Source organism: Corvus brachyrhynchos, unplaced genomic scaffold (genome assembly GCF_000691975.1).
Source record: "Corvus brachyrhynchos isolate BGI_N302 unplaced genomic scaffold, ASM69197v1 scaffold101, whole genome shotgun sequence".
Lineage (NCBI taxonomy): Eukaryota > Metazoa > Chordata > Aves > Passeriformes > Corvidae > Corvus > Corvus brachyrhynchos.
Window position 1 is genome coordinate 5182185 of NW_008237239.1, and position 15952 is coordinate 5198136.

Genomic DNA, 15952 nt, shown 5'->3' on the forward strand with positions numbered 1-15952 from the left:
CCTCGACCACCTACCCAGACAATCCCCAGGCCCAGTACAGAGATTAATATACACTAGGGTCTATTTTTAACAGGCAGTTTGGCTGCAGTTATTCTACATTGTAGAGGAAGAGACTTTGAGCAGAGACAGAGCTGGACTGAGATATATGACTTGAGGGGTAGACATGGACCCTGCTTAATTAAACTACAGATGTACTCTGATATTCTGATGAAAAATCATAGTGATTTTTAGAATCTTGGTGAACAATCATGTCATTCCAGGGTTATAACCCACAGTTAGAGACAAACTGATCTTATCCTGACATTCTGTTTATTAGAGGCTTGCCAAGCAGAGTCAACTATTTTTCAGCACGCTGGTGTTTGCCTGAGAAGTATGCACTTTGTCATTCCTTTGCTCTTGATCATGTACTAGTCTACCTGCAACCCCCCGAAATACCTTCCATTTTCCAGGTACGAAACAGAATTCACTTCTCTAGTTTTTGTTCTCTTTCAGCTCCTTGTTGCCCTAATGACCTGATACTTACTCAAGTGACACAGTCAGTAACCAATATCAGCTGGTCTGTTGGGATGGGTGCACAGACATATGTAATAACACTGGAGTCTCCAAAAGGACAGGCAAAGTGTCACACTCTTCAGAACTACTGTCTCCTGGGATGTATCACATGTGGAACCAACTACACAGTATCTCTGAGAGCCATTAGTGAGACGGGTTTGACATCCGGCTGCACCTATCAGGGATATTCTTCTAGTAAGCAAATTGTAAATGCAATTGGGAAGAAAAACACACAATATACAACATACTTTGTGTGGTGTTCCTCTCATAAAAATAGCACAGCTGAAATTCAACACACAGCTAATAAACCTGCAGTTCCCTCTTAAAATAAATGCACTTTGGATTATTTTCATATAATTAAGACCTGTCCTCATGACAGCCATCAGTTGGCCCTATAAAGAAGTTCTAATAATATTGCTCCAGAAACAGTTTTTAAATTTAAATTATGCTATGCCATAATTCAATTTTACAGACCTCAAAAGGATTCTGGGCATTCTAAGGTAGGCCTTGTGCCAGGTAAGAGCAACAATATTCCAACATGTAAAAACAATAGCTGAATTAAGTCCAGCTCTATAATTTGACTCTAATAAAACTTTTTTTCCCTAGTTCAATAATTATTTTGGCTTTACATGAAATGATAATTTCTCATTGAAATGCTGGTAATCACAGTAATCTGGTTTAAAGTGCACTCTAGAAATTTATAATACACTGTGAGTTCACAAAATTTGCTTATTAATGTTTCTTACTTTCTTAGGTGCTTGGTGCCCTTCCGGGGTGAAGCTCTACAGACTCAGCAACAATAGCATCAGGGTGTTCTGGCAAGCTTCTGATGAAACAATAAACTACAACGCTGATTTACGTGGCTCAAAGGGCAATTTCAGCTGTACCCCCAGCTCGGGTCTGAGTCACTGTGATATCACTGAGATCCCTTGTGGGGATGTCTACACTGTGGTGGTAGCTCCAGTGACTGACAAGAAGCCAAAGCTCACATTTTGTCCTAAAAAAGTATATTCAGGTAAAATTTTCTTTGAGCGGGCTTTTTTTTTTTTTTTTGTCCATGCATGCTAGATGGCTAAAATGCAATCCAAGGTTATGCAGGTAAAGGTGGCATGGAATAGAGCTTTTCTGCTCTGGCGTTGACTGCAGAGTAAACTTTATGGGTGCAGTCCTGCAATATCTGTGGTGGGAACTTCACAGCAGCATTTTGGGTCTGGGCACACTTACCTAAACAGGTGCCTCTTAACTGGATCACCCATATCCTGGTGAATATAGAGAAGTTAACTTTCACTTGGGAGGTTAGGAGTGGTTAGAGTGTAGAAGCAAATAAATGAGCACTTTTTGTTTTATGGATTTTTTTTTAAAAGAAACAAATCAATATTTTCAATTAATCACTCCTAAGCACATTTTTAAAGTAAAAATTGTTTAAAGGGGAGGAAATTACTTAGGGATTCCTTTCCCAGGGCACAGATTTAATCCATTATAAAACTACTGCTATCTGATGGTATTGCATGGTTGTATAGATGGACTACATACTACAGACTATAGTGTTTTCCAGCTTACAACCTGACACCTAACATTTGTACTACTGTTTCATGTCATTTCAGTCACCTGTTCTGGAAGCTCTGTTGGAATGGGTAAGAGCAGTACATTCAGTAAAAATTACTGAAGTTTATAAAATATTTTTGCATCATGTAACTTCAAATAAGATGCATATAGCGTATAAATTTGATAGTCAAGGCTTCTGGTAGTGTTATGCAGGTTTGTCTCACCCCCTCCCCCCATCTTATAATGTATGATTTTAAAAAAACTATATTGTGGCCTGCATACTATCATGCATGGTCACAACACTTATTCATCTGATAGCACATAATAAAAGGCAGGTTTATCTTTTACAGCCTCGCCATATCCCATTACAAATGAAGCTAGGTGGCACTTCTGCTTTCTATTTTCAAAAAGGAAAAAAAAAAAAGCAAAAAAAAAAAAAAAGAGTGCCTTACCTCAATCTATTCCACCTTATTTCTTCTGGGGTTTCAACAGGATAGTCTTGTGCTATATTTGCCTATGCAAACTGCTAGAAACAACTTCAAAAGCAGCCACTGAAACAAAAATTTCTCAAGACAGTTGCTTTTCATTAATGGAACAGTCTTAATTTCCAAATTCTTTTACAGTGATTTATAGAGGAAAGAGCAATGCAAAACACATCTAGATGAAAATTCTGGTTCAGATAAGAAGGTGAGTTATAAGAATGGCAATTCATATTAGAATGTATGAATCAAACTTTTCCTGTTGATTAAATCTTTGGGATTGGAGGGTTATGCTTCACCAGACCTGTATATCATAAGCATAAGCGGTTTGTTAAAATCCATCATATTTACCTCTGAAATCTCGTCTGCTCCTACTATCACTACTGATCTGTCCTTTTCTCCATTTGTAACAACCTTCTTTCCCTTCATTAAGCCTTCACTTCACTATGCTATAGTTCCCCAGAAACGCCCTTAAAATCCAATTAAAATACTCTTCAGCACTCATTTACCTTCTCCCGGTGTTCTAGACTATTTTCTGCTCCTATCTCAGACAGATGGCAAGAAAGCACTGCTGCTTTTTTCCCCTCTAAGGCTGATCTCCTTTTTGCTGCTGCTCACCTACTGCTATCCTGGATGTTAAGGTTGTTCAGAGCACCATTCTCCCTAAATGTTCTTTTCAGTCTTTTCTCTCCTGAAGCTGGAAAGACACATCTGTTCTTAACTGCAACATTCACAGCTGCTTGAGGACTGGAAGGAGGGAAGTTGAACACCTAGCCATATGTGAGACCTAATCCAGGCAGGACCTTCTCTCATACTCCACAGTGGTTACTTTCTCAGTTGACTTCGAAAGCAAAGTTTAAGGTCAATGGTTCTACAAACACATGTGTATTCTAACACAGCCTTCAGAAGTTGATGTGTATAAAGGTATCCAAAGACAACAGGGTTTTTAACACTATCTTCAGTTTATAAAAACAGACACTATCCATTCTGGAAATTGCCTTTCTTCAGAGGACACACTAGGTATTAGGTATCTCAGCCAATGCTTCTGATCACTTGCACAAAATCTCACGGGAATCTCACGCTTCAGTAAATTGCTTGTAGATGGCTCAAGAATTATATGCTGCTTCTTGGAAAATGATCTGCATTTAGTCACAATCTAAGAAGTCTTTCTTTAGGAAACATTTAAAACTGCCATGCATTAGTTAATAAAAGTTGGTTTTATTTCTCACTGAATAAAAAATTAAACTGCTTTCTTCCTTGAGGGTTCTATTTAAAGATTTCTTCTTTGCAGACATCATTGCCAAACACTGTCACTACCGTGTGTTTAACTGGGTTTTCAGAGATCTAAAGTAATTGGTTTCTTTTGCAACCAAATTCAAGCCTCAAACTACTTTTTTTGACCTCAGCAATTCTGCTAATTCCATGCTCTAATAGTAACTCTAAAGTACTTTAAGCCACTCTAAACTGTTGGTGTATGTTCTCTTAATTCTCCCTGGCATACAGGCCTTAACATCTCAATTACACACTACAAACATCACGATGCTGTAGTACTTTTTGAATCAGCTCCTCTCACTTTTGCCACTGAAAAGAAGTGTAACTGTATCAGAATGTATTATTTACATGTCTGTTGGGGGGAAAAAAAAAGGCAAAAAGCTGAAGAGGAGTCACGATTCCAAGAAAAAACACATTGATTCAGCTCTAAAAATGTGGGTAGCAGATGTACACAATTAGCAAAACAGGGAGGAAAAGAAAAGCAATGAAACAGAGCCAGATACACACCACCTACTGTGGCAGTGTGTAAGTCGGAAGCGTTGTTACTCAGGCATTAGACATTGTCTAATAAAATTGTCTCATACTTAACACTGCTGATATGTGAAACAGCACTGGCATTCAGTGAGCTGATTAAAACATTTGGTCAGGATTGGTTGCAGGTTCTCTCCAGACTGAGGTAAATACACTTTTATGGGTCATGCTGACTTCAGATCACAGGATAGGACAATTAGATGTAGTGTTTTTATAGATGCTGTTTCTATCCTATTTATTTATATGAAGCAAAAAACCCCCAAGCAATAAAATTCTCAACCAACCAATGAAACAAAAATCCTACCAAAAAACTCCAAGCAACCCAATCCCACAAACCTCTTGAAAGAAGACTTGAGAACCAAGAAAATTCCTGTTGAAGATGTGAAAGGCGGCAGCACATCGATACGCTAAAATGCATGTTTTCAGAGCAGTATCTCTGAAATCACTTGTACAGGTTATTTCACAGTAGATGCCTTCATTAATGCTTACTTAAAAAAATTAAATTCAATGTGTAATAGTAAAGATGTATTAGTTGAAATTACACAAATATGAACACTTGCAAAAATAAAAAGTATATTATTCAAAATACACATTATTTTTAATTGTATCTGACACAGAAGTAATAGCTCAAAACTTAGGTTGTTTTCAATCCACTGAAGGAACTGGAAAAATCTACCCTTCAGCTGATTTCAGATTTGACCCAAATTTACTGAGATTTAAAAAGTGTTCTACCACATCTAACTATTGCTGGTGAAGAGTAAAAAGGAGATACAATGACATCATTGCAAAACATCGAGAGGCATTTAAATGCTGTTTTACCCTGCTTGATAGCTGGTGGCCATCCATACGTAAAGCTACATTCGCGCTTCAGAGTGGGGGAAAAGGCTCAAACATCTACTACAGCCAGCAGAATTCATCAAATTTCTTCAGGTTCCCCCAAAGAGGAGAGCTCGTATACTGTAGGAGGCTATAAATATTACTATTCCAGTACTTAGTGTTGGAGCCACAGGAAATTTCGAAGACAGATGAGGCTTCACAAGGTAACTATCCCAGCTAGGCTATTATGGACATGCGGCATACTATGGAAATTTTGGGTTCATAGTGCTTCAGTCATGGTCATTTTACCCTGAGAACTGAAGAGTGAGTGCACACTGTGGGACAACAGCTCTGCAACCAGAGCTCCTCCAACTACAATTGGCAGAAATTTTCTTCTAATGCCCCCAAGATGAATGTCCAGCGCAGCTGTACTGCACTGTAGCAACCACATCGGAGTGGGCAGCACTAGCACCTCCACTAGCTTACCCCTGCTCATCAGAGCTGCTTTCACAGCCCTGCACAGTACCTCCTGGCTTTAAGGAAGGGCACATAAAATAAAATGGCATCAGAAAGACAAAAAGGAATTAAGAGTCCCTGGATACAAACCAAAGAGCTGTATGACAGTAAATCCCAAGGATAATGTCAGACGGGTGTCTTGGTTCAAGTAATTTTCATGGGTCTTGGTTGGCAGTGAATATTGTGCTGTCCATTACACTCAAGTACTAATATCAATCATGTTAAATCCAAAGGTCAAAAGGACTGCTTGTTGGAAAATAAAAGCACAGTCCTCAAATTACTGCACTTGTAAAGAGATACTGACACAGGCCAGTCTTTGCACAAGCTGTATCAATATGTTCACCATCTTTGTTGTAGCGAGACAGTGCTTCTCCACTTTCAGGTCAAAGATTGTCTCTCAAATACCTGTATTTTTTCCTGCAAATAAACCATTCTTTCACTGTATTGCCCAACAGTGGCAGAAGAGGAGGAGGAGCCCTGAAGGAACAACTGGAAATCAGTAATCTGTTTTCCCTGACAAAACACTGGTTTTGCAGCCTCTCTGCCCAAGAACATACTGAAGGTTAAAAACAAGGCCAAAAGAAACCCTCTAGACACAAACAAGATAAATTAAAAGTTGTCCTCACTGTTTGGACAGAATCCATGCAATCCCTTGGCAGACTGCAGAGACAGTTCTAGTAATCTACTAGACAAGGTATTTCTTTTTTTCTTCAATATTAAATGAAAGCTCAGTATTTCAGTTTAACGCTGCAAGTGAATGAATTTGTTGAAGCTTAAGTTTTGTTTCAAGCTGATTTAAAATCAGGTAACACAAATATAAACAGACAATACTGTAACAACCTCAGTCGCAAAAAATTTTGATTAATAAGGATCGTGGTGATAAAGGGAAGACTGTAACAGCTCAGAAAACAGGAAGAGCAGGGAGGAAGAAAAAAGTTTGCTTCTTGGAATACTGTGGAATGAAGTATATTGTTAGAAGTCAGAACACTGATTCTCTTCGATGTTTAAAATGAAATATGCCTAGATGACCTGCATCACACAGAAACAAAAAAGACACAAATATTTTATTTCTACCTCCAGGTCACTTCACGATTAAGTCCCACTTCATGTTCTTCCTATTTTGGGGCTGCTGCATTTCTTTTGTTTCCTACATCTTCATTGTAAGTTACTTATTACATAAAATCCCTTATTTGTACAAAGTGTCACTTTATCTGAAAATAAAACATGGAAGAACTAAAGCACTCTTTAACTGGCAATGAACGTGCAGGCAAAAGCTGACAATACAAAGGAATTAATTGAGAGTTTATTCCAGATGGTTCTCCTCACTTAGTATACAAGTCATCAGAATAATCTATCAAATAGACTTGGACTTTAAAGATACGATCTTTTTCTATAACGCATTTTGGTTTTTGCTTCTAACAACCTGTTTAAAAAAAAAAATCTGCCAGATGAAATGTTCAGCACAAACTGTGATCTTTACTATTTGTAGAAAATATGAATTAAAAAAGGATGCTATCAGTTAATTCTTATTTTAAATGTTTACACTTATAAAAATGCTTTGGAAGCTTGAAACTTAAATCCTTTGTAATATTTTTCTTCTTCCTACCTCCCTCTTCCCATCTTAAATGCCTTTATTAGCCCAGGATTATCATAAAGGACAGCGTGCAGCTGCTGATTAAAAACATTAAAGGACCACAAATGGATAAACTGTGTTTTTAAAAAAAAAAAAAAAAGCTTACATGGATTTTTTTTCAAACAAATAAAATGCATAGATGGCTACGGTACTCATCCGTCAACCTTTACAGTGTCCGCTTGAGGTAGCCTTTCTACAGAATTACTAAACAAGCCCCAACACAATCTAAATCCTTGCATCAAAACCACTATATCTGAAAGTCCACTCAATTTAACACCACTGGTGATCAACATAATACATTTTAAAAGCTTTGGACAAAACAGCAGGTACAGTGGACATAAATGTTAGTTCTAAATCTGCAGCCCTCAATGTACATCGTACACACATAAATATCTCAGCTATAATACACATTCCAGATCCATCCCTAAAAGCCATACTATTATGGAAAGCACAGCCATGCTAACTTCAGGATACAAACCATAATTCCACGTCTACAAAAGGAAAGTATAATTAGTGGCAGTTTATTGCCTCATACAAATTTAACCAACATGGCAACCATGCCAAAGGAATTAAAACATTTTCAGGACATATGTACAGACTGTACATTTCAGAAACATCTGAACAATAAAAATGCAAGAACAATCTCTGCATTACAAATTAAACTAAACAAATGGTTTGAAACCGTCAATGCATTGAATGGGTTTACAAAGGCACTTCCCTACCCAAAATAGGAAATGACAATCTGCAGCCTAGAGGGAGGTTGGAGAAGAGTGCTCATCAACTACTGCACAATCTCAACTTTAAGAAAAAATAAGCAGGATTTAATCAAACATTTATAGGATTCAATGTGATCCACTTCTGAAAGAATTCACAGAGTCTCATCTTTGTTTTTCTGTTGCTTTTCTTGGCTCTCTCGTTCTGTACTTTGGCTCCTTCGACGATCATGTTTGTCAGAATGGTCCTTGCTATCACTGTGATCATGTTTGTGGGAACGTTCTTTGCTTCTGCTACGCTTCCTAGATTTTTCTTTGCTGGGACTCTGATCTCGTTTTCTGGACTTCTCAACACTATCTGTTCTTCCTCTGCTTCTACTTCTACTTCGTTTATTTGACTTCTCCTTATTTTCATTTTTATGTTTACTTGATTTTTCTTTGCTTCTGCTTCTGCTGCGCTTACCTGTGTTCCTGCTTCGGCTCCTACTCCTATGCTTTCTTTCCCGGCTTCGACTTCTACTATGCTTTCTCTCTTTCTTGGAATCCCTCTTGTCGTCACGGTGTTTCTTCTCATCTTTGTCATCCTTGTGTCTTCTCTCCTCTGTGTCACCCTTACTTTTCCTTTCTTTTGACCTTTCTCTAGAGCGATCTCTTTCCTTATCATAATCTCTCTCTTTTTTCCGACTCCGTTCATTTTCTTTCTCTCGCTCCCTATCCCTGTCTCTTCTATCTCCTTTCCTGTCACGACTTCGACTCCGGCTTCTGTATCTGTCCCTGCTTCTGCTTCGCCTCCGTTCTAGTGAGCGATCAGTACTTCGAGATCTCCGCCTTTCTTTTTCTCTCTCCTTTGCTTCGCGTTCTAATCTCTGCCGTTCTCTTTCTCTTTCTAGTTCTCTATCAAAACTAGATGATCCATGGCCTTCCCGATGGTGACTTCTGCTTCTCGATCTTCTGGGAGACCTCCTGGGACTGATCGATCTTGGTCTAGGAGACCTTTTAAAATAGAAGATATTCTATGTGAAACACCTCCTTCAAAAGTTAAGAGACCCTCTTTCCTTTCCAATTTATACTTTACATACACAGCCTGTATTTAATCTTGAATACCAAATATCATCTGATTATTTTAATCCACTAGCATCCATAAACTGTTGCCTTAAAACCTATCTCAGTGAAAAGACAACATGTTGCTGGTAATAAGTAGTTCAGTATCAAACTTTTAACATTCATTTTTAAAATAATGGTTGTATGACCTTGAACGTCTACGTTCTGCATGCCGGTCTATTTCTTCCATCCCCTCCTTGCCATCTTTCTTGATTTTTCTAGGTCTGCTTTTAATTTGCTGGTCAATGGCTTTCTGGACTGGCACAGGAATTCTTGGAAACAACGTGGAAAACCATTCAAGCTTAGTGAGGAAGGAACGAAGCATCTCCCCTATGGTCATAACGCAACCCCCACCTGCCTTGACATCCAGGTCCTGCAAAATACAAGCAAAAAATATCCTGATGGTCAAAAATACTCTTTACTGATTTAAAAAAAAAAAAAATGCTGCTACATTACTGTCCTATTGAAGTCTCATGATTATGAAAGTTTACTTGTCTCATATTCTAGTACATTTCCTTAGAAAAATTCAAACTCTGCACCCTTTGGATTTGGCAGAATGTTAACGATAGGGAATGGGACTTAATATATATGCATGCAGGCACATACTAATCCTGCAGCCATCTGGATGGTAAGGGACTGTCGATGAAGAGATTAACGCAAAATCCCCTTACACAGTCTGGTTATATGGTATGATCTTGCATTGTATTTAAATGCCACAAAGTTGAGAAGTCCTCTGAAACTACATTTAATACTCCATTTTGTGGATGTACAACTGTGTACCATCATACCCAACCCTGTGGCCTAAATCATTTATGAACTACATCATTGCCTATCTAAAAATGATCACAGAAAAACCTCTAGTACAAAATGGCATCCTAACAGAATTGGAAGCAATAGCAAACCAACTGCCATGAAGCAGTGAGGTTTCTAATTTAGAAATATGTAAAAAAATAAATAAATGAACAAATAATTGGAAACGCATAATCCATGATGACCATTGTCTCTGAAAAGGGTCATTACCGCATGAAGGCCTTCTTGCTATGCCCTCTCACAGCTCAGGACATGTTAGTCAGCTATTGTCAGTCCCAAACCTATAGTGCAAGCACACAAGGAAAGTGAGATTTGTTATCTAAACAGGAAGAGAAAATCTGAACGTAAAACTGCTTGCACTCACACACATTTAAGTGTTCAGATATACAGTTTTTCCAAATATAATCGCTGCAGAGATCTAAAGAAGAAAAAGAGGAGTTAAACGTAGCACCTGGAGAGTACGTACAGTTAAACAAAATAAACATAAGAAGCATTTTGAAAAGTAACTCTGTATCCTGGGAAGGTTTTCATAGCAGCATGACAAAAGATGAACTGCTTCCACATATTTAAGAACTGGAGGGAAAAAAAAAATCCTGTAGGTTTAAATAGTTCCATATATAAAAATTTGCTTCATCCTATTGAGCTTGACCAGGACTGGTAAGAAACTTAAGCAGCCCCAAGCAGTTTTTCTACATAAGGCAAAGCTACTGATAGCAGCCAGGAAAGAAACACTAATTCCAAAAATATATTGGGAGATTTTAAACAACAAGAAATAAACACATCTTGATAACCAGTATCTGCAAGAACTGAAATGTATGAACTAAAAAAAGAGCTTAGAATAATGAACCAGTTAGGACCTGCATAATGCATTGTACTTGTGACTGCTTTACTGTCCCTAGAATTGACTTTGTGGGACCCTGTGTATGAAGCCACCCCAATCCTTCTCACAAAATACAGTCCAATGTTACAGAGGAGAGTTCATATTAGTTAACCCCACCTGGGGACATTACAGTGATTCAAGCAAGAGTCAAATTTGGTTTCATTTTTATTAAAAATCTACTATAGCACAGGTTTACCTGAAATTACCAGCTGCTTCCTTTGCACAGTGTTTTTGATACTTAGCATGAAAGAAGCTGTTTAAAATAAATATACTGCATTGCAGTCAGATACAGGTATAATTAACACTATTTTTAATACCAGTATTTGGACATCATTTACAACTACAACATTTGAAATTTCTTCAAATAGATGCCTACAGTCACAGTGAAGATGGCAAAGTGATCCTTCCTGCTCAATAAATACAAATTGCAGCAGTATGTAGCAGACTGTGTATTCAACTTCATAGCCCAAAAAACCTCACCCACCAGCTCTCTACTGTTTCTCCAAACAGTGAATCAGGACTAGGATCCTAAAGGTATTCTCCTATCAGACTGCATAATAACATAGCCTCTTTACTGAACTTCTTTGGTTAGCAACCCACATCTCCTTATCTGCCCCATTAACAAAGACATTAAGGCTCCAGAAATAATGCCACCTTATGCAGTAATCAGGCTTTTTGTTTCTCCTCTGAAGAAATCCTGGGTTTAGTTAGTTATCCCAGGACATGAAGACTAACCATAGAGCTTTTTGGCAGTACTTTCCAACGTGAATGCTGGTTTCCACTGTATAGTTCCCACTCTTTCATGTAAGCATCAATTCCCCCATCCCAGTAATAAACAGATAATATAAATTTAGCACTTTCATGACTTATTACACCTTACCTAAAAGTAACTATGATTTTAAAAAACACTGAGAAGACACATTCACACAGCCTGCTGTCTGCACTCTGATTCAGTATACTTGTTCCACATGGCTTTGTAAATCTGACACAGTAACATCTTAACCAATGAAAAAAATCTGTTAGATCTTTGAAATCTAAGAGAAATAACCCAGGTTCCAGCTCAAACCTGTTTCCTGCACTAATTAATGTACATAATGTAGACAAGAACATACCATTGTAACATTCAAACTACAGAAAACCCTATCAAGAAACGTTTAAACCTAAAGTAGTAACGTGAAAAGAAACAAAAGAAAACAAATTATTACCCTCGCCGACATACCTCTTCATCATCAAGAAAGGATTCAAACCAGTCCCATAGATCTGTAGGTGGCTGTGTGTACCTTTAAGCACAAAAACAATGTAAAATTTTAATACAGCTTTCTGCATACCAGATCAGTCTTTAGTTGATGATATTGATACTTACCTAATATACATAAATCCAAGAGCCCTAATATATGGGGAGTCTGTATGAGTGATAAGGCCCATCACTTGCTTACGAGTGAGCTTCAGTGTAAATAATTTGTAGAGTAGACAAAAGGCAGTAGACACAATTCCTCCAGTTCCAACACCACGCACCTTTCAAAAGCAGAAAGTTAGGTGAGGATGTAGAAAGTCATAAAGACATTATCCCGAACCTACAAAAGAATATAAGAACTAACACAGGATAAAATCTAAACCGACAAACAAAGCTATGTGAAAAAAGTAATACTACTTACATCCACAGCTTTGGAAGCAAGAAGAATATATCTACTCTTTGTAATAATATTTTACAACTAGAGGCTGAGCCAACATACAAGCATATTTTATCTATGCTTGGGAAAGTTATTTACCAGACAGAAAAATTTAAGAAGGCACGTACTTCTACTTACCCCTCCACACATCCCTGTCTGGCCTGCTGTTTTTCTGCTGCCCTTTTCCCATGGTTCAACATGGGTAACCTGAAAGGGTGAGGTGGAGGACAGAAGGAAAGAAAGAAAAGTACAGTTACAATCTCCATAACGTTTAGGTGCCTATAAAAGCCTGATTTAACAGTGGATATCCTAAACCAATCTTAAAAGACTGTCTTCTAGCAAATTCAAGATCAAGTCTGCTTTGTCATTAAAGCAAAGCACTTGGCTTTTTAAATTACCACATTAAGAAATTACAGCCAAAATCTTGAATGAGATTTAAAACAAATCCCGTAACCCCAAAGGAAACATCCATGCTTATTCTATATTCCACACACTTTCAAATGCTTTATGACTAAACCCCATCATTACTATTTCCTTGGGTGATTAAACAACTGCCTTTATTTAAACCACCTCCTTACAAGTTTAGTGATAACTGCTGATGACAGCTACAGAAGTCAAAATATACAGTCATTCCTAAGTCTCATTTCTGAAGTGAACTTAGCTAGATATTTCTCTTCTTTATCACTTGCTATTAGGACAAAAGAAAAATGTTTATCAAGGGTAGTATTTTAACATAAAGTCAATGTTTTTTTCTTTTAGACTGCAGTCTAAAAGTCATTCTTAGATAAAATGATTCCTAAGTACAAACAAGTAAAATTTGCCCAAGTCAAATCTTGTGAGATACATTTAGGGATGAGTGCACAAACACAGTTAATCAACACCATTCCTAAAACTTGACAATAACGAGTCATAAACAAGCTCAGAACCACCTAACTGCCTATCATACGTTTGAAATTCTGAAATTCAGAGAAGCAATATCTGGCTCAATAAACAAGTATATTTCCTAAACAAATCAACTTAAAATGTATGTAAAAGACAAAAAAGGATACAGTGGTGCTACACTGGATTGGGAATAAGAGTTCACATTATACAGCACCTCACAAATTAAGATTCTTTAACAATATATTAAATAAAACCAATTATGTACACAATCACATGACATCAGATATACACTAAAAGCAGAAGTTACTGAACTTTGTTTGCGTTTTTTATAGTTGCTGTCTTTGCCAAACAGGAAATATGAGAGATGCCAATACTGTAGAATTCAAAATCCACTATGACTTCCTGCACTATTACCATGAGAAGTTGACAAATACTAAATAAATAATATTGCATAACCTTCTGGTTATATAGTATTGCCTCTCAAAGGAAAGGAAAAGTATTTTTTAGTCAAAAAATCGAGTATAACACTACCACAAAATTCTAGTCTTCGACTTTTAAAACTAGTTACAGTCAATCTGAACATGCTGGTTTTGACAGGTATCAATTAATACAAGCAAATAACAAAACGCTGAAAACAATATTCATTTTAAAAAGGCATATTTAAAGTTTTGATCCCACAAAGACTGCTGTGCATGCTTAACTTGTTGGAAATACACAGACGAAATGAAGCTGAAGACATGCACATGGTGTTAGGGTCAGGGATAAAGAAAGAGGAAGTCCTGCACTTTGCAGACACAGAACTGAAACAGGAGCCCAGAATTACAAGTGAATTAATTCAAATATCTGGACACAGTCCACATCTTCAAAGATGGTCCTTATCACTAGCTGCCTGTGTGACTTACAATCACCTTTCCTGATAATCCAGCCCCCAGCACTCTAAAATTTTCTAGAAGAGCCACTTGTTTCTCAAAGACAGACAAATACACTTGAAAATACAGCTGCTATGATGGGTATCACACTCATTAAAAAAAAAACCAAACAGCTAACAAAAAACCCCACAGCAATTATTCAGCAATCTTAAAACATGAAGAGAATTCAAATCTTCTTAATATCAATGAAGCAGCTTAACCATCAGGTTATCTTCTCCCTCACAGCCATTACTCATGAGTGAGTAAGGGACTGAGTTTTCTCTTTATTTAGCATGCAGTTTTGAGTCAGTAACTGTCAAGTTCAGGAAACAAATCAGATCAATATGCAGATTTTTAATGCCATGTCAAAATTCTTCCCAAATTCAAGACAAAACCACTTTGGGAATGAAACAGTAAGACATGCAAATGAACTATTTGACCTACTGCTGCTGAGCTCCATCAGTAAAAAGATGACAAATCACATAAAATAGTTTTTAGTGCATCTGAAGGGGTTCACTTTAAAAATAGAGTAAGATCTCGAATTTTCTGAAAATATGTTTCTTTTATAATTTTTTCAGCTCTAAAAATCAGTTGCATAAGTAAACTCTGCCACTTTCCATTCAGATAGTCGTAAGTCTCTCACTGGAAAAATGCTGTCGACAATATATGCTACAGTAAGTATTAGGAGAAATAAAGAAACAGCTCCAAATGACAGAGCACAGGCAGAGAAACGCTATCATTAAGTGGAAAAACAGTAGCATAAGTAAACTCAAACTGCCAAAAATCTCAACACACTGTGGTGGAGTTATTTTCCACAATTATAGCGCCTTAAGTAACTTGATTTGGCTTGGATAAATGAGACAAAAAGGCTACCTTTGCTTTTTTAAAAATTTATTTCAAATATACTGAAACCCACCAGCTGACACAATAACATTATCGAGCAAAATGAATTCACCTGAAAAAATATGCCAATAGCGACCAAAGCACAGGTGACTAACTGAATTATCTAAGCTTGAATTCTCTAAATTTTGGTCTCGTTATCAGAACAAAGAAAGTGGCTGCGTCGATTAGCATTAATTATGCATACCTCTACCTGGGAGAGTGGCTTGATGGAAGCCTCGGTGCAAAACTGATTCAATCCTGCTAACAAAACAAGAACCGAGACATAGGTGCCCTGGTACAGACCATTCATCTCCCCATCACATCCTACCTAACGCCAAGAGAAGCATTAAAAGGAACTCGTTAAGTTGTAAGCTGAGTTATGGAGGAGGGAATCCTAACCTGGAACTGCGAATGAAAGCCACACGCAGACACCTACGGTCACCACCATCCCTTCTGTGTGGTTACACGGCGTGCTGGCAGCTCCATGCTGCGAGGAGGGCTGGTCTCTCTGGCAGCGCCAGCAGATCTGCGCCCTCCCCGCTCTCTCCGGCTGAAGGCGCAGCCCTTAGACGGCCATTTCGCCCCCACCGCCCCGGCTCACGCTGCCCTCTTCAAACCTAATTTACAGCTCCGCAATTCCAAATCCGACGGCGGAACACGCCTCTTTGGGGAGGCAGAGAAGGCAGAGCCTTGGATACCCCCAGGTAAGCAACACAACCGATATTTACTCCCATACCTCACTGCAAGATAAGGGGCGAAAAG

At 37.9% G+C, this 15952-nt stretch overlaps 3 protein-coding genes across 9 annotated transcripts in view; 2 read left to right on the top strand and 1 right to left on the bottom strand.

The window, feature by feature from the left end:
* The window catches only part of FNDC7 (fibronectin type III domain containing 7), a 12191-nt gene extending 8460 nt beyond the window's left edge, over positions 1-3731 (top strand). The window contains 4 exon segments of the mRNA XM_017729747.1: positions 493-747; positions 1307-1567; positions 2157-2186; positions 2721-3731. Coding sequence (XP_017585236.1) covers positions 493-747; positions 1307-1567; positions 2157-2186; positions 2721-2758 — 584 coding nt within the window. The 3' untranslated portion in view covers positions 2759-3731.
* A 3255-nt stretch (positions 3732-6986) lies between these two features.
* PRPF38B (pre-mRNA processing factor 38B) overlaps positions 6987-15952 on the bottom strand; it is a 12281-nt gene continuing 3315 nt past the window's right edge. Inside the window, exons 1-6 of one of the 3 annotated variants that reach the window (XM_017729748.1) lie at positions 15396-15515; positions 12657-12725; positions 12212-12363; positions 12068-12128; positions 9308-9531; positions 6987-9050 (exon numbers count right to left, since the gene is read on the bottom strand). In XM_017729748.1, coding sequence (XP_017585237.1) covers positions 8213-9050; positions 9308-9531; positions 12068-12128; positions 12212-12363; positions 12657-12725; positions 15396-15500 — 1449 coding nt within the window. In that variant the 5' untranslated portion in view covers positions 15501-15515 and the 3' untranslated portion in view covers positions 6987-8212. Of the gene's footprint in view, positions 9051-9307; positions 9532-12067; positions 12129-12211; positions 12364-12646; positions 12750-15395; positions 15516-15952 lie in introns of those variants that run through there. The other 2 variants (XM_017729749.1, XM_017729750.1) reach the window with 2 other exon arrangements.
* HENMT1 (HEN1 methyltransferase homolog 1) overlaps positions 15528-15952 on the top strand; it is a 14573-nt gene continuing 14148 nt past the window's right edge. For 2 of the 5 annotated variants that reach the window (XM_017729751.1, XM_008630229.2), the window contains exon 1: positions 15543-15894. The gene's annotated coding sequence lies outside the window, so the exon portion shown is untranslated. Of the gene's footprint in view, positions 15895-15952 lie in introns of all 5 variants that reach the window. The other 3 variants (XM_017729753.1, XM_017729754.1, XM_017729752.1) reach the window with 2 other exon arrangements.